This window comes from Heteronotia binoei, chromosome 17, assembly GCF_032191835.1.
Source record: "Heteronotia binoei isolate CCM8104 ecotype False Entrance Well chromosome 17, APGP_CSIRO_Hbin_v1, whole genome shotgun sequence".
NCBI classification, from domain to species: Eukaryota; Metazoa; Chordata; class Lepidosauria; order Squamata; family Gekkonidae; genus Heteronotia; species Heteronotia binoei.
Genome location: NC_083239.1, coordinates 670159 through 691671, shown reverse-complemented (window position 1 = coordinate 691671; position 21513 = coordinate 670159). Strand labels below are relative to the sequence as shown.

General features: G+C 47.9%; 1 protein-coding gene across 3 annotated transcripts in view; it reads right to left on the bottom strand.

Moving 5' to 3' along the window:
• FRMD4A (FERM domain containing 4A) overlaps positions 1 to 21513 on the bottom strand; it is a 449437-nt gene that overhangs the window by 215883 nt on the left and 212041 nt on the right. For all 3 annotated transcript variants that reach the window (XM_060258276.1, XM_060258274.1, XM_060258275.1), the window contains exon 4: positions 13922 to 14014. In XM_060258276.1, coding sequence (XP_060114259.1) covers positions 13922 to 14014 — 93 coding nt within the window. The remainder of the gene's footprint in view (positions 1 to 13921; positions 14015 to 21513) is intronic.

The window sequence follows — 21513 nt, the reverse complement described above, 5'->3', positions numbered from 1 at the left end:
CTCTTGAAAGCTTATACCCCTAAAATTTTGTTGGTCTCTAAGAAGCTACTGGACTTGAATCTAACAGTTCTACCAGTGAAAGAAAATACAAAAACAAAGAAAAGAGGAATGTTCTTCTCTAGCCAAAAAGCTGCACAAGATACTGGAGAGTCCAGAGGGGTTGAACTCTTTTGTTATGAGGGCCAGACCTGACATATCACTTTGTTCAGCCCAGGCCATTTGTGCCATAAAATGTAATCTACCAATGGTATAAAGTTTATAAATAACACTGGCAAACCCATGTAACAATATTATTTTTTACTCAAAATTCAAACAAAAGCAGTTGGTTCCTAGGATTGAAAGCAATTGATTTACTGGGGAATCCACAAAAGCTCCTATAAATGTATTTAATCATATGCAAGACTAGTCCCCCCCCCCCGCAAGGATACCATAAAGAGGGGGGTATCTTACATTTCTATTCAAATTACTTACTTTTTGTATATATAGTACTTTTAGGAGACATCATCTCCTTTCAAGTAACTAAGGTAGTTTTTCAGTATCATATGCCCTCCCATACACCCATCCTCAGCAGCTGAGACCTGATACCATCGATCTCTCACTCTTTGTTTCCTCTCTTCCCAAACAGGCCATAGGTGACACAAATCAGACACAGTGACACAGACATAGTCCTGGCTCAGGAGAAGGGAGGATCTGAACCTAGCTCTCCCAGATTCCCCCCCGCTGCCAGTTCTTATCCCCCCTGAATTTCCCACAGAAGCATGGGCCTGAAGGGAAGGCCTGACAGAGAGTCTGTTTCCAAAACCGCCAGGGGGTACTTTTTGTCCTTTTGTGACCCCTTTTCCTTCATGGGCTGAAAACAGGTGCGGGGGAGAAGGGAGGCAGCCATCCCCCACCCTCCCCAGCAGTCACTCTACCTCTTGGGCAATTGGAAAGGCAAGAGCTGGAGCCAGGGAAAGCAAGTTCTCAGCAGTTTCATCTCAGCAGTGCACAAGGCTGAACACAGTCCTGCTGAGGAAGGGGAAAGGGTAATTTTCACCCTTCAGCATTAGGGCTAGCTATCTGACTGTGCCTAATATCTTCCCTCTCCATTCCTCCTGGAGTCAGTTGCTGCACACGGGTCTTACATCATCCTCATTGTTAGTCTTACAAACCTGGGGTAGGAGGCCGGTGGCAATGCCTTCTGGGAGCTAGGGGCACTGTGTTGTCACTGAAGAGCAATCTGAGAGGGGAACACCTTTTAAGAATTATGAGGCAAGCCAGTGATCGCTCACCTTTTCCACTCCACCTGTCTTCCCCTTCTGTATATATTTCTCCAGCCACACATATACATGCATGAAGCTGCCTTACGCTGAGTCAGACCATTAGCTCATCCAGGTCAATACTGACTAATCAAGCTGGCAGTGGGTCTCTGATGGAGGTGAGGAAGAGAGTTTTGACTCTCAAAAGTTTATACCCCCCAAATCCTGCTGGTCTCTAAGGTGCTGCTGAACTCAAATCAAGCTGCCTGGTCCTTTTAACTGGAAATGCAAGAAACTGAACCTGGGCCTTCTGCATGCCAAGCAGAAGCTCTACCACTGAGTCATGTCCCCTCCTCAGTTTCAAATATTTTTTAAAAACCCACCAGCTGGAAACCTCCGTTCCCTCCACCTGCCAATCTGACACAGCGACAGGCAGCAGTCCCGGTTTTTATTTATTTATTTTCTTTGATTCATCTTCCACCCTCCCCCACGAGCCATGCTCAGGGAGGCTTACAGGTCATGAAGTATCATGATGAAAACAAATATTGAGTTAAAAAATGGGCGTTTTTGCACAGGGCTTACCCTGGAGCGACGTCCCTCTTCACTGCGCAGCGTCTGCGCGGATTTCGCACCAACTGCTCCGCAGAACCTGAAAGAGCCGCGAAGTGCCACGGCTTTTGCGTCGCAAATGTAAACCGCCAAAAACCAACTTTACATTTGCGACGCAAAAGCCGTGGCTCTTCGCGGCTCTTCCGGGTTCTGCGGAGCAGTTGGTGCGAAATCCGCGCAGACGCTGCACAGTGAAGAGGGACGTCGCTCCAGGGTAAGCCCTGTGCAAAAACGCCCCAAAACAACATTCGTGCAATTTAAAACCAGGTTCAGACAGAAAACAGAACGGAAGCGACCACTATGGTAAAGCACCAGCAGAAGCCCTCTGGGCAGTGTTCTGGGATATTGAGCTACTGACCAATAGGCTGAGCTGACAGCAGGGAAGGCCAGAGATGGCAATTAGGATGTCCATTGCCTGGAGGAACAGCTCCATTTTGCAGGTCCACCAAAACTGTATTAGATCCTGCAGGGCCTTGATCTCAGATGGGATCTTGTTCCATCAGACTGGGGCCAGGGCTGAGAAAGCCCTGATCCTAGTTGAGACCAACTGGATCTCCTTCGGACCGGGGAAGGTGTTGATCGCTTGATTGCGAAGCTCTTCAGGGCACATGTGGGAAGAGATGGTCCATGAGATATGCGGGTCCCACTCCCTGGCTGCAGAGGGCTTTAAAAGTTAACATCAGAATCTTGCTGGATCCAGAACTCTATAGGAAGAAGAATTGCAGATTTATACCCCGCCCTTCTTTCTGAATCAGAGTCTCAGAGCGGCTTACAATCTCTTTTATCTTCTCCCCCCACAACAGACACCCTGTGAGGTGGGTGGGGCTGAGAGGGCTCTCACTGCAGCTGCCCTTTCAAGGACAACCTCTGCCAGAGCTATGGCTAACCCAAGGCCATTCCAGCAGGTGCAAGTGGAGGAGTGGGGAATCAAACCCGGTTCTCCCACATAAGAGTCCATGCACTTAACCACTACACCCAACTGGCTCTCTATTAGAGCTGCAGCTGACCCAAGGCCATTCCGGCAGGTGCAAGTGGAGGAGTGGGGAATCAAACTCGGTTCTCCCAGATAAGAGTCCATGCACTTAACCACTACACCCAACTGGCTCTCTATTAGAGCTACGGCTGACCCAAGGCCATTCCGGAAGGTGCAAGTGGAGGAGTGGGGAATCAAACCTGATTCTCCCAGATAAGAGTCCATGCATTTAACCACTACACCAAACTGGCAGCCAGAACAGTTGATGGAGCACTGGCTGCATGTGAGTCCACACAAACACAGCCATCAGCACACGTACTACAGCAGTCTGCACCAGCTGCAGTTTCCGGGTCAAGTTCTAGGGTAGCCCCACATAGAACAAGTTACAATAATTAAGTCTAGAAGTGACCATTGCATAGATCTCTGTAGTGAGGTCCTGGGAAGTGAGATAGGGGATCAGTTGCTTGACCAGGGAAAGATGATAAAAAGCTGATCTTGCAAGCAAGAAAACTTGGGCCTCTATAGAAAGGCAGAATCCAGGATAACCTCTAGGCTCTAGATCTTCGCTGCCAGTACCAAAGGCACCCTGTCGAGGGTTGGGAGCTGGATTCCCAATCCCAAATCCCCACAATGCAGGTACAGGATCTTCAATGAACTGAGTTTCAGTCAGCTCTGTTTAAGCCAATCCACCATGGCCTGTAATGCCCTGGCATGTAATGCACTTCTGGGGCAGAGTCCAGCTGGCCATTCATCAACAGATAGAGCTGGGTATTGACAACCCAGCTCAAACCCCTGGAGCAACTGGGTGAGGGGGTGCATATAGGTGTTAAATAACATTGGGAAGAGGACTGCCCCCTGTGGCACCCTACATTCAAATGGGTGCCACTGGGACAACTCCTCCCCTAGTGCCATGCTTTGCCCTTGACCCTGAAGGAAGAAAGAAACCCACTGCAAGGCAATCCTCTGAATCCCAATGTTGGCAAGGTGGTGGGTCAAAAGGTTATAGTCAACCTTGTCAAACACTGCTGTTCCATCAAAAAGCAACAGAAGTGCTGATCCGCTTTGGTCCAGAAGTCTCTGGAGGTCATCTGTGAGGGTGATCAGCATGGTCTGTTCCATGGCCCAGGCAAAAGCCAGACTGGAGTGGATCCAGAATAGCAGCTTCATCCAAGACGACCTGGAGTGGTTCCACAATCACTCTTTCCACCACCTTGCCTAGGAACTGCAGATTCAAAATTTGGCTATAGTTCGGAAGGACCAGTTGGTCTAATGATGGCTTCTTCAAGAGCAGACACAACAATGTCTCCTTTAGACTAGCCAGGAAGATCCCTGATGATAGGGATAGATTGATACTATCTCCCAAGGTAGTCCCAATGCTTTCCTGCGTGGCCTTAACCAACCAGGAAGGGCGTGGATCATGGAGGCAAGTGGTGTGCCTCACAGCTGCCAGGATCTTGTCAACTGTTTCCTGTGAGAGCTGACTGAATTGGTCCCAAACCAGACCTGAAGATGGACATGGGGCTTCCAGTTCTGTCATTGTATCAATTCCATAAAACCAGCGGGACGCTCAGCATGTATATAGAGCAGATGGATAAACCCTGAGTAAAGTAGACTAAAGATTGCATACACAATGATATATAAATAAAACTATTTGCCTGCACACTATTGCTATGTTGTTTGAAACAGACATGGATATCTACTCATGAACAAAAGTTGAGTCTCTGGTAGGACCCTCAAGCAGGAGAATGTGGGTAAAAGCAAACCATAAATAAAAAAAACAATGAGCATAAGATAAACATTAAACATGACGTTTCCATCAACAATAATAATGTGACAAAACAGTGTTTTCAAGGTGGCTTGGACTAACAAAAAAGCGGCCCCGTGGCACAGAATGGTAAAGCTGCAGTACTGTGGTCTGAACTCTCTGCTCACGACCTGAGTCAATTCCAGTGGAAGCTGGATTCAGGTAGCCAGCCCAAGGTTGACTCAGCCTTCCATCCTTCCGAGGTCAGTAAAATGAGTACCCAGCTTGCTGGGGGAAAGTGCAGATGTCTGGGGAAGGCAATGGCAAACCACCTCGTAAAAAGTCTGCCGTGAAAATGTTGTGAAAGCAACGTCACCCCAGAGTCGGAAACGACTGGTGCTTGCACAGGGGACCTTTCCTTTCCTGGACTAACAAAACATACTAAATGCAGTGCAAAATCTTTTAAAGTCTAAACAGCCTGTGTGTACTTGGAAGACTACTGAAGTGAAGGAGAGAGATGTGTGTCCTAGGCAATCGTCATGTTTTGGATTGCCATACCTTCATCAGTTCAATGATCTTTTGTAGATGGAACTCAAACAGCTGCTGCAATATCAAAATACACACTCAATCTGACTGGCTACAGGCTGTAGTCTATAACAAGGTTATCACTCTGTAACCAATTCCTTTTCATCTGGTTTGCACAAAAGCAAGGAGGTTCTAAACAACTGAGCTGGGCAAGAGATAGCAGATGCAATGGAGATCACATAGAAAGCTTTCTTAGCAGCCTTCATTGCCATTTCATTGCCTTTCAAAAGCATCCTATAAGATGTTCTTGAGGCTTCATCGTGAACATGTTGGCACACTTGCTCTAGTTGTTTCAGCTCTCATCTTTTCCTCTGTAGCTCCAGGGTGTATCATGCAGCTAAATTGCTATGAGAATGGAGAGGATGCCAGGGAGCAATTTCATTGATGGCAGATGACAAGCTCATATAATGAATTGCTAGAGAGCATTGGATCCCACAGAGCTTCCTGGAACCTTTTGGGGTCCATTAGGCTCTGTGGGCAGGCATAAATCTCCTTGCCACCTAAACAGGGAGGATTTAGGCTGCTCAAACAGGCCTTTGGGATGAAACAATCCGACCATGGTTTTGCCTCAGCAGATTCCAGATCTACCCTAATCCCATGGCAAAAATAAGATCCAGTGTGTGGCCCATTTAATGTGTGGGTGTCGATACAAATTGGAGACACCCAGTGCTGCCATGGATGACACTAGGTCCTTAGCCTGGGAGGAGGCTGGATTAACAACATGGATGATACTCTCCCCCAGGTTCCTATCTGAGAGGCGGGAGGGGGATGTCCCTCTCATGATCTGCCTGAGTTCACAGAATCAGCATTGCTGTAAGATAGTCATCTAGCCTTCCTTCAAAAAAGTCCAAAGAAGGAGAACCTACCAGCTCCTAAGGAAGTCTGTTCCACTGAAGAACTGCTCTGTCAGGAAGTTCTTCCTACTGTTTAGTCTAAAACTCTTTTGATTTAATTTCAATCTGTTGGTTCTGGTCTGACCTTCTGGGACAACCGAAAACAACTCCACACCATCCTCTATAGGACAGCCCTTCAAGTACTTGGACATGGTGATCATATCACCTCTCAGTTGTCTCCTCTCCAGGCTAACCATACCCAGTTCCTTCAGCTTTTCCTCATAGGACTTGGTCTCTAGACCGCTCACCATCTTTGTTGCCCTCCTCTGGACATGTTCCAGCTTGTCTAAATCCTTGTTATTATGGCACCCAAAACTGAACACAATGCTCTAGGTGAGCTCTAACCAGTAAAGCAATACCATCACTTTGCATTATCTGGACACTATACAGCCCAAAATTGTATTTGTCTTTTTAGCTATTGCATCACACTATTGACTCATGTTCAGTGTACAGTCTACGAAGACCCCTAGCTATCCAGCACTGGCCTCATTGACTCAATCAGAGGGTTTCACTATAGGCCAATCCTTTCAGACCAAAAGCCCCAGCCACTTTCTGAAAACATTTGGTAGGCACCAGGCAAGTATCAGTGGGTACCATGGTGCCCATGGGCATTAAGTTGGGGGCTTCTGCTCTAGCTACTTTACAGAACTTCTATCACACTATTTCTTCAATCCACTCTGAGCAGAGACGATGTCTCAAGTGTCTTCGTTGTTCTAACATAATTAGTTCTTTCTCAGTTAAACGATGCCTCTAACAGTGCATTCAGTGATATGAACAGTTCAATTTATTCTGGTTACAATGAATTGCTTCACTTTTAACTGGCAATTCTATATGTGCTGTGACAAACAGTATGGGAGAAAGGTGTATGGGTAATATTTTTATTAATAAAATATGATTTAAGATACTACATTGTTTATCCCAGTATATAACAAGTCAGTTGAACAATGTCTAAAAATACAGTTGTTATGACTACATTGCCATGGGCTGTAGTATGTACCGTATGTGTATTGGGTGGGGAGAGAAGTTAGTGTCTACAGTGGCTCAATTCTCAGATTACAAAACCCAATATGCAAACCCTGATTTTGGAGACTAAATGCGCTGTGAGGAGGGGTGTATTTCCCTCTTCCAAGCTATGCTGTACCTATTGTTTGATTTCACATCAGAATGGGACAAACCATCCTCAGTCCTCCAATCAGGAAAGGTTTGCAGACAACTGTTTGGAAGGAGTCCTGATTAATATTAAGCATAGTTTGCCTAACTAATAACTTATTAATAACTAATAACTTATTAATAAGCATTCCATACAGAACTGTTATTTACACATTGTATATAAGTTTGGTAAACTTTATACGGCATGTTAGGTTCTTTCTCCACATAAAATTATGGAAGGAAGGGAGGAATCTGTGCACATGAGAGTACTAGGAGATGATCTCCTATACTCTGGCATATCCCCAGCCTCCAACCATCACCTGGGACTAGATTCCACTGTGCTTTTTGATTGTGTGGATGTTGGGTTTAGAATCCATATTTAAATTCATACTCAGTAAGTTCACTGTGTCAATGTGGCCTCAGTCTAATATGCCAGGTTTGTTGTAAGGAAAAAATGAGAGCACAGCTCGAGCCATCCTAAGCTCCCAGGGGAAGGATCTCTTATACAAAGTCAGTCCTTTAGTGCCTAGGACAAAAAATCTAAACAGGCCCCATGATGGTAAATATATAGAGAGTTCAAGATCTGGAAGGAGTCTTTTAGGTCTTCAGTTCCAGCCCTCTGCTCAATGAAGAAAATCCAAAGTTAGAACATCACTAACAGATGGCGGCCCAGCCTCTGCTTGAAGATCTCCTCCCAATTAATTAGTTCCATTGTGGGCCTCTCTGACAGTTAAGAGATTTCTCCTAACGTTCAACTGCTACTTACCTTCCTGTCACCTGAGCCCATGACACTTTAACCTTGCTTTTTGGAGCATGTCATGACTCACCCCCAGCACCCCCCCCCCTTTGTTTATTCTCACTCTCAGGGCTGCCCTTGGAATTTAGCACCTCCATGCTGGGGAGGTCATGAAAGGGGTTTCTATCTGCCTCCTGCCCCCCTCTGTTCTAAACCTCTTCCACTCATTCAGGGAGCTATTCAATCAATCAATCACCTTTTATTTATATCCCGCCCTCCCCGCCAAAGCAGGCTCAGGGCGGCTAACAACAAAATTCAATAAACATTGTACAAACAACATTTTAAACTACAATTAATTAAAATCTATTAAAATCTAAAACAGTAAAATTAATATTTTGTGCTATTACCTAGATGGCGAATTTACTTAGCAGTTCTAATCAGTGAAGGCCATTTGAAACAAGATGGTCTTGCAGAGCCTGCGGAACTGTTCAAAGTCCCACAGGGCCCACATTTCTTCTGGAAGTTGGTTCCATAACTTTGGGGCCATAACAGAGAAAGCCCGGGAACGGGTACTTTGAAGCTTTACCTCTTTTGGCCCAGGGATAGTCAGCAGGTTCTTCCCTGCTAACCTCAGTGCTCTCTGGGGTTCATGTGGGGAGAGACGGTCCCTAAGGTAGGCAGGTCCTTGGCCATATAGGGCTTTAAAGGTGATGACCAGCACTTTGTAACGAATCCGGTAAGTAACTGGTAGCCAGTGCAGTTCACGCAGCCCCGGCTGGATGTGCTCCCACTTTGGGAGCCCCAGCAGTAATCTAGCAGCCGCGTTCTGCACTAGCTGCAGCTTCCGGGTTCAGCACAGAGGCAGCCCCATGTAGAGGGCATTACAGTAATCTAATCTCGAGGTGACCGTTGCATGGATCACTGTTGCCAGGTCCCGACGCTCTAGGAAGGAGCCAGCTGCCTCGCCTGCCTCAGGTGAAAAAAGGCTGACTTGGCAGTGGCTGCTATCTGAGCCTCCATTGATAATGAAGGCTCCAGTAGAACTCCCAGGCTCCTGACCCAGCGCGCCGCTTTCAGCCCCGGGAGAGGTATTTCTCCTCCCAGAGCGCCCTGACCCAAGCAAAGGACCTCTGTCTTCGCTGGATTCAGTTTCAGCCCACTCAGTCTTAACCAAGTTGCCACAGCCTGCAGTGCCAGGTTCAAATTCTCTGGGACGCATCCAGGCCGGCTGTCCATTAGCAAATAGAGCTGGGTGTCATCTGCATATTGGTGACACCCAAGCCCATACCTCCTGGCAATCTGGGCAAGGGGGCGCATATAGATATTAAATAGCATCGGCGATAGAACTGCTCCCTGAGGCACCCCACAATGAAGTGTGCGCCTCTGAGAGAGCTCTCCCCCGATTGCAACCCTTTGTCCCCGATCCTCGAGGAAGGAGGCAAGTCATTGTAGGGCCAACCCCCCAACCCCGACTTCGGCGAGGCGGCGGGTCAGTAGCCAGTGGTCGACCGTGTCGAACACGGCCAACAGATCTAACAACATCAGCACCGCCACACCGCCTCGATCCAGATGCCGCTGGAGGTCATCCGCTAAGGCGACCAGCACTGTCTCCGTCCCATGGCCTGGGCGAAAGCCGGACTGGCAAGGGTCTAGGATGGAAGCGTCATCCAGAAAACCCTGCAACTGCAATGCCACTGCCCTCTCTATAATTTTACCTAAAAACAGTACCTTCAAGACCGGTCGGTAGTTTGCCAATTCGGCCAGGTCTGCTGTACGCTTTTTCAGGAGGGGATGGACCAGAGCCTCCTTTAGGGGCGTTGGAAAGCGCCCCTCCAGGAGGGATTTATTTATGATGTCCCGTAAAGGATATCCAAGCTCCCTCAGGCAAGATTTAATCAGCCAAGAGGGGCACGGGTCCAAATCACAAGCTGTTGGGCGTGCAGAGGAGAGAATTCCGTCGACTTCCTCCAGAATGAGTGGGTCGAAATAATCCAAGAGTAAACCAGAAGACAGGCACAAAGCCTCCAGTTCATGTACTGTATCTAATGTGATGGGCAGGTCCTGGCGGAGCGACGTGATTTTGTCTGCAAAGAATTTCGCAAAAGCCTCACAGCCTATTTCCAATTCTCTAACATTTGGCCTGCCCTGGGGCAGTGTGGTTAAGTCTCCAATTATTTTAAACAATTGAGCCGGGCGCGAATTTGCAGACGCAATTTTGGCTGCGAAGTAATTTTTCTTTGCAGCCTTGAGTGCCATCTCATAAGACCTCATAAACGATCTATAGGATGTTCTCGTCGCTTCGTCACGAGTGCGCCGCCACTGCCTCTCTAGTCATCTAAGCCCTTGTTTTAGCTAGCGTAACTCCAAGGTATACCATGGAGCCAGCTTCGAACGAGGGCGCAGAGGATGTCGAGGTGCGATCTCGTTGATTGCCCCAGACAGCCAATCTTGCCAGGCATCGACTAGGGCATCAAGGGAATCGCCAGAGGACCAGGGGTCCCGAAGGGCCATCTGGAACCGTTCCGGGTCCATCAGGCCCCGCGGGCGAGCCAAAATAGGCTCTCCGCCCTTACAGGGTTGGTGCGGCGTCTCCATACGAGCCTTGAGGGCTAAGTGATCCGACTGTGGCACCGCCTCCGTTGCGATATCGTTCACTTGGATCCTGGACAAAAAGGAGTCGTAATAAATTGAGAGAGTCCCAGTGTCGCCATGGAAGACACTAGGTCAATTGAGGCCGCGTCATCGGCGTGGACATTGCAGTCACCCAAGACTACCAGCCTCAGGTGCTTCAATGCCCAGCCCGACGCTGCCTCTATCAGGGATGGTAAGGCGCTGGCTGGTGCGTTAGGTGGACAGTACACCAGCCAGATTGCCAACCCCTCTCCGACATCCCACGCTAGGCCAGGAAACACAGGCTGGTTTAGCACACAGCCCTCTTGGTAGTCTGCCACCACTCCTTTTACAGACAAAACCCAGAAGGGAGAAAAGGAGAACCCTCACCAGGCTCCACTTGGGGTAGAAGGCCAATGCAGCTGTGTTCCCACCAAAAAGCTTGGTTGAACAGAATAAGTGTAGCTGTGGTCAATGCCCAACACGCAGAGGCAGCACTAACAACAAGGTAAGGCTTTTTATTAATAACAAAAGACAGCCATTAGTTTAAAAGAAAATAACATTAAGGCAGTGCAATTGATAAAATAAAACATTACATAAATACTAAATAAACATAACTCAGACAGGCAGGACTTTACCATGTGGACTAATAGCCATAGCTCTCCAGCCAGCAATACTTCATCAACCTAGAAGGAAGAATGGCCAGAGGGAGTGGCAGGGCAGCAAGCCTACTCCTCCACACTAAGTCCTCTGGCTGGTGCATAATCATAGCATCCGTGGCCTCCACAGGTGTTCCAGACCACCAGTGGAAGTCAGGGCCTAATTAAGATGACTCCGCAGATCAAGAATATTGACAGCTCCCTTAGATCTCTAGCTGTCAAAACCAATTAAGGCCAGCTGTATGTTTTTCCTCATTCCACAATGACCCAATTAGCTTACCTTTACAGGTGAAGTGAGTCAAGGCACCAGATCTTAAAGGGGTCCCTCCCCACCTGTCAAGACTTTACACATTCAAGGCCATGGAGCCTGATTTGGCGTTTAGGACTCATGAAAAAGGCTGAGGCCAGAAGGCCTTTTCATGACAGAGCAGCAGAGAATACATGTGGTATTCTCATGGTCAACACATGTGGTAAAATGAGGTCAACACATGTGGTAAAATGAGGTGAAAGAACTGAGAGGTGATATAATGGGCTGAACCACTTTTATATCATAGGTGGGGTCAAACGTTATTAAAGGTATAGGGGAAGTAAAGGCTTTCCATGTCCAGGGGCCTTATAAACTTAAAAGAAACCAGAGCTGCAAGGAAATGCCTGACAGGAGCTTGGGGGGCATGAAGACGGAGGGCATGCCATGAAACCATAGCAAATTTCTAACGCCGGTTGCATTTCTCCCAGCAACAGGCTTTATTACAAGTATAATATAAACTCAAGGAATTGGAGCCACCACCCTTAATACTTCCTCAGTCCACCTCAAAAATCATGAACTCTCCACAGATTCACCAACCACCTGTCAGGCACTAGAAATCTTAAATCAGCCCTCTTCTCCCACCACCTCTGTGTGATTCATCCACATCCATCCATTCCCCTCCAGATCTCGTCTGATCCCACTGATCACTCTTTTCCTTGCACTTCAGTCCCACTTAGAGACCTGACCTTTTACAAAGACGGACACACACCCCATGGTGCTGGGGTTTGAGCACGGGGAGCAACAATGAGGAAACCCAGGTTCATAAGCTGCATTCTGCCTGGGTCAGTCACTCACTCAACCTAATGTACCCTACACAGGGCCAGTGCTAGGGGTTCTGCTGCCCCAGGCAAGACCCCCCGCCCCTGTGCAGTCACGTGCATGTTGCCACTGTGCCGCCTCTGTGCCACTCGGAGGCTGTCCTCCGAATGGAAGGCAGCCTCCAAGAAGCACGCACGTCACCATCCCACCACCCCTTTTGCCTGCTCAGGTCCCAGGCAGGTGAAAGGGGTGGTGGGGAGTCTCTGCGCCTCTCAGCGGTGTGCACATCGCTGCCCCACTGCTTCTTTTGCCTGCCTGGGTCCCAGGTTCCTATGCAAAAGGGGTAGCATGGTGCCTCTGTGCGGCTTGGAGGCTACCCTCTCAATGAAAGGCAGCCTCCAAGAGGCGCAGAGGACCAGGAAAGGGCTGGGCAGGGGCATGTTTTTTTGGTTTCAAGGCATTTGGAGCAGCTCTGAATGCCTCGGAGACAAGAAAACAGGCTGCGTCGCATGCCCCACTCAGCTCCGTCCAGATCCGGAAGGGGGTGGGCGGGGCGAATGGCAAGTTTGCTTGGCTCCAAGGCATTCGGAGATGCTCCAGACGCCTTGCAGCCGAGCCAGCCAGCGCAAGCGGGACGGGGAGGGAGTGCCTGCCTCCACCCCTACAGCCAGGTGGTGGCCTAGACAGCTGCCTACCTGGTCTACTCCTACACACAGGGCATGGCTCTAAACAGTTGCTGTGAGAACAAAAACAGGTGGGGAGAACGATACTTGTCAATTGTTTTCGATCCCCATTTTGGGGGGGTGGGGGGTGAAAGCAAGATACAGATGCCTAGAAAATAAAAATGATGCAACAAAATCTCATTAAGTCTTTAAGTTGGCTCAAGACTCCTGTTTTAGCTTAGCCTCCAACGACACCCGATTGTTGCACGACACGCCCCACGCCAAGCAAAACACTCACTACCTCCCCTCGCCCCAACAGCTATATTTCTGGACGGGCCAGTCCCAGCCCCAAGCTGCATGTTTGACACCTCTGCTCTAACTGAAAGAGGAGAGAATCTCGTACGTTGCCTTTACAAGCTCTTGTACCTCGAGGGTTGCACATTTTTCTGAGGCCGACAACTCTAGATCTTTTTCACTGGGGATGTTGGGAATGAACCTGGGATTTTCTGAATGCAAAGTTTGTGTTCGCTATTGATCTACTGCAGGGGTCCTCAACCTTTTTAAATAAGGGGCCAGTTCACTGTCCCTCAGACTGTTGGAGGGCCGGACTGTTGTGGTGGCTGCCATTACTGTACAAGGCCGCGGGCCATCAGTTCTCCGTCTTCTGCATCTCTCTCCCTTCCCCACACCACACACCCCAGCCTGGGAACTCACCTCACCTCGGTATCGCCTCACACTCTGTCTCTGCCGCCTCAGCCCAGTGCTGGAAGTGTGCATTGCGAGTTTAGGTCGAACGTCACTTCCGGTCTGATTTTGCCATAACCCGGCGGGCCGCATAAACGCCCTCAGCGGGCCGCATCTGGCCCACGGGCCATAGGTTGAGGACCCCTGATCTACTGCAATGGTGGAGACTTCCATGTTGTGGTAGACCTCTAATATAAAAATAATATCTTGCCAAGGTACATTTTGTTGCTGACTTGACAAACTGTGTACTCACCTAACACAAAAGTATAACACAACCAATCCTGACTTTTTGGGGAAGTCATGTTCTAGCACTCTGCGGTCCAACTGAAGCCAGTTCAGATGCCCCCTGAAAAGAAAAAAATAAAGGGAAGATTTTAGCTGCAACAGCAACAAAAGGCTGCATCCTACAATGGCACAGACTGCAGGTATGACAAAGAACCCACAAAGATACTTCTCTTAAGTGGCTGAGTAGCATTTGAGGAATACAAAATGTTGGGAAGAAGATGATGACATCACCTGGCAAACATTCAGAATTAAATGTCGAACATAGAACGTTCAGCTTGTCCAGGTGAGTACTAGAGATGTATGTGGGAAAGACAGAGAACCAAAGAGATCAAAGCTTTTGTCTTTTGTTCCAGCCTTTCCATTAAAAGTTGTTAGCGCTAGGAGTTTATACAAGGCCAGTAATATTTCACTACAGGCAAGATGAAAGCCAGACAATGTCTCAGACATTTTATTTACCACCCAATACACTGGAAATGGCCTTTGAAAAAGTTCATGCCAAATGGCCTTCCAAGGATTTTTGAAAACACAGCTGCTTCTCCCTTGCACACCTACGCGCCCTTTAACACAAACGGAGCCAACAGTAGTTACTTGACATTGTTCCCTCATTGCTACAGTGACTCATAGAATCATAGAGTTGGAAGGGACCTCCGGGGTCATCTACTCCAACTCCCTGCACAATGCAGGAAACCCACAAATACCTCCCCCTAAATTCACAGGATCCTCATTGCTGTCAGATGGCCATTTAGCCTCTGTTTAAAAACTTCCAAGGAAGGAGAGCCCACCACCTCCCGAGGAGGAAGCCTGTTCCATTGAGGAACCCCTCTAACCGTCAGGAAGTTCTTCCTAATGTTGAGCTGGAAACTCTTTTGATATAATTTCAACCCAATCCTCCTGCTTTTTATGGAAGCAGAGAGTGCAAAGGCAATGCAGAGATGACAGAATTATTGGCTGCAAGCCAGAGCACCACTCTGAAATATTCTCTTAACTGTAGATTTGCCAGCCTCCAGGTGGTGGTGGTGGGGGGGGCTGGAGTTCTTCCAGAATTTAGCTGATCTCCAGATCAGTTCTTCTAGGAGGAATGACAACTCTGAAGGGAGGACTCCATGGAATCAAATCCCTCCTGACCTCCCTCCCCTCCCTAAGCTCCACCTTCAAATCTCCACAAACTCCCTGCTTGAGTGGCCAGGTGGAGGCTGCTGGGCCCCAATTGGAGACAAAGGTTCCACTGAGCTGCTGAACATTATTACAGCAACATCTCCCTTCCACTGGAGCTCTCCCAGGTCTTGAACAGCCTCATCCTTCTTTTCCTACAACCTCTCCTTCTTCAAGATCACGCCTGTTGAGACTCAGTGCCCTCCTTGAGGGACCTTGCAGCTTGCCAGAAGAGGCCTCCACTCCTGTGAATAAGCTATATTTGTTAACTGCAGAACCACGTAGGATTTATTTAACGGCAGATTCTCCCCCCTGCAGCTGCGTAAGGGGTTTTTTTGGGGAGGGGGGGGCTATGGTTGATGCTATAAAATGTTCCTAAAACATGAACATTATTCTTTTTGTTTTTATAGCTTGACAATCTAATTCTGGCCATTCTGCATGAAGTAATAACTCTGTATTACCAAAAGGACCTATTAAGTCGCCAGCACAGAGGTTGTTCCTATTGATTTTCTATTCAGGTTGTCATGAGACAGTACAAGTAATGAATGGAAATCCCCAGTACAAATCATTTCTAAATAAATTACACCTGCAGAGATTTTCCTCTTGAACTGAAGAATTGTTTTCATAGCAGTTTAGGACCGCCACTCCCCCCCCCACCCCCCAGCTTGTCTTGTGCCTTGTCTTGTGGATCCCACCCACCATTAGCTGATGTTTTCTAGGGCTCTCATAAGGGTCAAGTAGTTTTTATTTGCACATTAGCCCTCTGTGGATTAATTTTTCAATTTAAAAAATAATACCATGGAAAGTGTAGATGACTGGGGAAGGCAATGGCAAGCCACCCCGTAAAAAAAAGTCTGCCATGAAAACGTCGTGATGCGACGTCACCCCAGAGTTGGAAAAGACTGGTGCTTGCACAGGGGCCTACCTTGACCTTTATTTTAATACAGAAGTAACGGGAACATTTCTATTACAATCCCCTCCACCCCCGAGACACAAAACATCAATCAAACACTTTTATACAGATCCTGACCACCACACCTTGCTCTTCTGCCACTCACCCTAACAGCTGTCATGTCACTCTGGGATCATGTGACTGTACATGCAGATTGCCATTTACTTTATTAGTGGTCCCAGGCAGGTGCACAGTGTATGCTACATACACAGCTGGAGTAGGCTTCCCAAACCTCCCGCTCTGGCAGGAGACTTCTGGGTTCGCAGCCTCATCTCCCGCTATTCAAAACTCTGGAAGCAGGGGTGGGGGGCGGAGGGGGGGGAGAACATACCTTTAGGCTTCATGTTGTAGAGCTCCTGAGCCATTTGCAAAATGTCTGCCCCTTTAAGGCTGGGCAGGAAGCAGGAAGCAGAAAGGGCTTCTGAGAACGGCCCCTCCCTTTCTTTTGCTTTCGTTTTCACAGGAAGTAGAGTTGTCCGGAGGAAGATCTGGTAAGTGTGTGTGTGTGTGTGAGAGGGAGGGGGCAGGGGATTCCCTAGTTTGGAGGCCCTCCCCCACTTTAGAAAGCGTGGGGGGGGAGGGAAATGTCTACTAGGCACTCTGTTATTCCCTATGGAGAACGATTCCCATAGGGAATAATAGGAAATTGATCTGTGGGTATTGGGGGCTCTGGGGGGGGGCTATTTTTTGAGGTAGAGGCACCAAATTTTTAGTATAGCATCTAGTGCCTCTCTCCAAAATACCCCCCAAGTTTCAAAACGATTGGACCAGAGGGTCCAATTCTATGAGCCCCAAAATATGGTGCCCCTATCCTTAATTATTTCCTATGGAAGAAAGGCATTTTAAAAGGTGTGCTGTCTCTTTAAATGTGATGGCAAGAACTCCCTTGGAGTTCAATTATGCTTGTCACATCCTTGTTCTTGGCTCCACCCCCAATGTCTCCTGGCTCCGCCCCCAAAGTCCCCAGATTTTTCTTTAATTGGACTTGGCAACCCTAAGCTGGAGGAATCAACACAGCATCAAGGTGGTGGTAATTTCACTCCTGTGGTATGTGATCAACCCAATGCAATGTAGCAGTGGTGAATATGGGGATGGAAGCTGCCTTCCTCAACTGTACTTGCTGGGCGACAAGCCTCATGCAGAAAGGGGTGCTGGTCTGCACAGTTTCTGCCCTATCCAGTTGCGATGGCAACACAACACACACATAATACTTTCAGGAAACTGGTGACAGCTCCAAAGAGCTGCTCAGAAAGGGGAGAAAGGCTGGATTTTGCCCTCCTTGCTTCTCCGTCCCTACCAAATTAGTGGCATAGCTGCATGCTTCCGCACGTGGGATATTACATTAGAGTCAATAACCGTTTCCCCACACAGCTTACCTCGGAGCGACGCCCCTCTTCACCGCGCAGCACCTGCTTGGATTTCCCACCATCTGCTCCGCAGAAACAGGAAGTGCCGGAGCTTCTGCGTCGCAAATGTAAATCGCTAAAACCCAGTTTACGTTAGCGACGCAAAAGCCGCGGCTCTTCCTGGTTCTGCGGAGCAGATGGTGGGAAATCTGAGCAGACGCTGCGCGGTGAAGAGGGGCATCGCTCCGAGGTAAGCTGTGTGGGAAAATGGTCAATGTGTTTTGGGAGATGCAGACCTTTTCTGCACAGGTTGTTCATCCCAGATTCAATGCTGTTGGGAAGTGAGGGTTTTTAGCTACTTCCTCACAGCTTTGGGGTGCGTTTGTACACCTCTTGCTTTTCTCTAGTCATGCCCAAAAGTTTTAGAAAGACTGCAGCATAGTGTAGATGACTGTTGTGTAGGTGTGAAAGTTAGGATTTTCCTGAGCCTGCCTTCACAGTAATGACCCCACCCCCGTCTACCAAGGAGCTTTAATTAAAATCAGCAATTGTATATTGCTATAACGTTACAACCAGGGGCTGTTTTGTAGAAAAATAGGTGGTGGAGCTTATCCAGGGATTGTTATGTGGCTGCACATACTATTCAATGGACAAGGAGGTGAAACTCTCAGAAGGAGGAGATGGAACTCTCAGAAAGGTTCAGGAGTTGTGCTCCTGTGAGCTCCCACTGAATCTGAGGCCTGGTTACAACAGTCCATATATGCTACTAACATGCCTATTTTTGGGATCTTCTGAATAGCTGACCTCTTGTCCTCAGGGAGAGACGGCAGGAGGGCTGATAGTTGTTCCCAGAGAGCGAACTGATAGAGTCCCAGGCAAGCCAGATAATTATCATTTTTAAATATCCAACACAGTCAAAGAGTAGAACTTGTGGTTGAAGGAGCCAACTTTTTCTCTTCCTTGTGGGTACGTGGGTGTGCTTCCCTTTGGAGGAGGATACCACCAGGGAGTTAGGCTTAGAGTGGCAGAAGAGAAATTCCGAGTCTGCCTCCTGACTTTTATACATGTGGTCCTGGCATTTGGATGACACTGCCATGTTAGCTGGCTTGTCCCATGAAGGGCAATAGCTGTAGAGGTATCTCTCTGCACTATGTCAAAGATGAGATCTGTGACCTTGGACTGGGGTTGAGAAATGGAGATTCCCAGCATAGAAGCCATGTGTTTCACTAAGTCACCTTAGGATTTGAGATCCTCTGATGGTGAGATGGGAAGGTCCTCCACACTTGCTGTAGGTAAAGAAAGATTCGGAGTGCTAGGGTTGCCTGAGTCGTTACCATCAGAGTCTGTGGAGGTGTGGGTGTCCAAGTCTCTGGAATGGCCAGAAATAAATGGTAATGGCTTTGTAGGTTTCTGTTTTGGTGCCAGGGCTGATGTGTCCTCTGGTGTTGACAGAGTAGGTGCTCTTGACACAGTTGCTGAGGGGGAGCTATGCTTCTTTGGTGCCAGGCATTCTGGAGGTTTGATAGTTAGGTCCAGGCATCCCATAGGTGTCTTGGAGTAAAAGGATCACTGGTCCCAGTCAGAGGGTTTTCTCATCTGTAGCTAAGAAAAAGGTAGGAGGTAAGCCCCATAAATGCAGGGCAGTTGTCATTGGTCCCAGGGTATCATTCTAGGAGGTGGTGGCCAAAGGTGAGACTGGTTAATGACAGGTTGATCTCATTGGTGACTGGCAGTAAAGAGTGCTGAGGCTGAATTATCTTGCCATGTCACCAACCGTAGATGTAGACATTGAGTGGTTGGTGACAAGGTGACCTCAGCCTGCTTCTTGATATCGAACAGAAAGAGCGGGGAGAGCTTCACTGAGTTAGGTCAATCTGCTCGATATCTGAGTCAGGAAGGTGTGACATCAGCTCTTCTACCTGTGATGGGTGGCTACCAGGAGGTTTATTTGGCGAGGGCTCCGGTAGGATGGCATCTATGATACAGTGAGCTTTAGTCAGGGAGTTGGTGGACAAGTTCCTTGACAACTTGTGCTTAGTAGAGTCTGAATTCTTATCCAACTTGTGCTCCTTCTCCTGCGTACGTTTTTAACTGGGGAGGCTGATGAGGATTTTGACATCAATCCCAATTGTTTTGGCATCAAAACACCTGTATTGACGGCTGACAGGGTCGACAGAGTTACTGGGGTGGCCTTGGCAGCTGTAGTGAAGGCAGCAGTCTCCTCAGGAGAGGAGGACTTTGGGGTCCATTCTGGGTGTTAAAGCCGACACCAGTTAGGGCTGCTTGGAGTCTAGCCACTAAATTTTAACATGTTTGTTTGGAGAATTTCAAGCAGTGGTGACAAAAATCAGTGCTGTTTGCCTCCTCGAGGCACAGAAGGCACAAAGAGTGTCCATCTGGTGGAGTAAGTTTGCTCTCACACTTGGAACAATGCTTGAAGCATCCCCATATGAGCCAGCAAGCCTGGCTGGATGGGGTGAGAACAACTAAATTTAAAGTTTCTAATAATTTTTTTTTTTTCAGAAAAGGAAAACTCAGAGAGAGTGGAGAAGAGAAGGCTGGAGCTGTAGATGAAGGAATAACAAACGAAAAAATCCCTACTGCCTGGAGAGCCAAGGGAGTGAATTCTATAAGTGTAGTGGTCAGAAAGAAATTTGTGGGATCTCCATGCCCCGCCTTCTGGGCATGTGTGGAGTTCCTGAGCATGCTCAGAGGCATACAAATTCCTTTTCTAGGAGCTTAAATAAGACTGATTGGAGGCTGGTGCAGGTGTCTTATCCCAAGTGTTTGATGCACAGAGACCACAAAGAAGATCAACCTTTATTCAAGAAAGGGATGCACATTGATCCTGATACAGGCAAGAGAAGCACTAAAGTTATACTGCAGTTGTCTCCAGGGACATCCCCAAGCTGGGAAGGGAGTTGCACTGTACAGCTTTGGGTTTCCCATGCAGGCCCAGTATCTATTAGGACCCTAGTATGCATGCAGAGGAAGCTTAGAGTCTTCCCCCATGCCACTTCCCTGATTTGAGAGGTGCTATCCACCCCATGGTTACCTTGAGGTTTGACACAAACCTAGGAAGCATGACATTTCAGAATATGCCTTCCCACCTGACCTAAGGATGCCCCTGTGTCATGTATATTTAGGCCCTCATAAATATACTCAGTCTCCAGCGTAGAGTTCATTCTTAGACCCCAGATTCTTTCCTTCTTTGCCTCCTTTTTCTCTTCCTTGCTCATCTTCCTCTCAGTCCACAACACCCTGCTGCAGTTTGTTGTGCAGCAGGCTGGGGCTGTTACTACTTGTTGGCTGTAGCCAGCTTTGCAAACTGAAAGGCAAACAGCTGACACAAGTGTCAGAAAACCTCTCTCCCCAACATCTTGTGCACTGATCAACACATGCTGACGGTGTGGATGTCAGGCACAGGGTTACCTTTCCTGGGTCATACTAAGATATAGTGCCTTGGATCCATCAGAAAAAGCATCAAAAGCATGGTGGAACATCAAGGGCATGCTCACACCCGCTACTGGCTAGCTGGGCCGTAGGGCTGCCAGCTTCAGCCTGTGAAATTCCTGGAAGATTTGTGGGTAGTGTGTATGGAAGGGGAATTTAGGGAATCTATGGGATATCATAGACTTTGCCCTCTGAAACTGTCATTCTCTCCAGAGCAGCTGATCTCTGTAGTCTGGAGAGCAGTTGTAATTCTTTGAGGATTCCAGGTCTCTCCTGAAGGTTGGTAACCCTGTTGGGTCATATCCCTGCTGGATTAGCTGCAGCTCCACCCTATAGCACAGTAAACCCAGACAGTTTTCCCCCTCCCTTTTTTTGGTCACAAATGTACACCCCTAAAGCCAGTGGGACCTGAGCAGTTGTACGGCTTGTTGGTTGACACCTTGGAAGTCTGCGCAATTCTATCGTGGAGAAAAATCAGCCAAGTATTCTACTGAATATTGATTTCTTTTTATTGTATAGGAGCTGATGTCTATGAACTCATTTTGCTTCAGTCACTGCATGATAAATGGTTAACTAGAATAGCCTTTGCTCCTTCAAAGACTTTTTAATATGAAGTAAGAGTAGGAAAGCTTGATTACATATAACAAAGGGATAAAA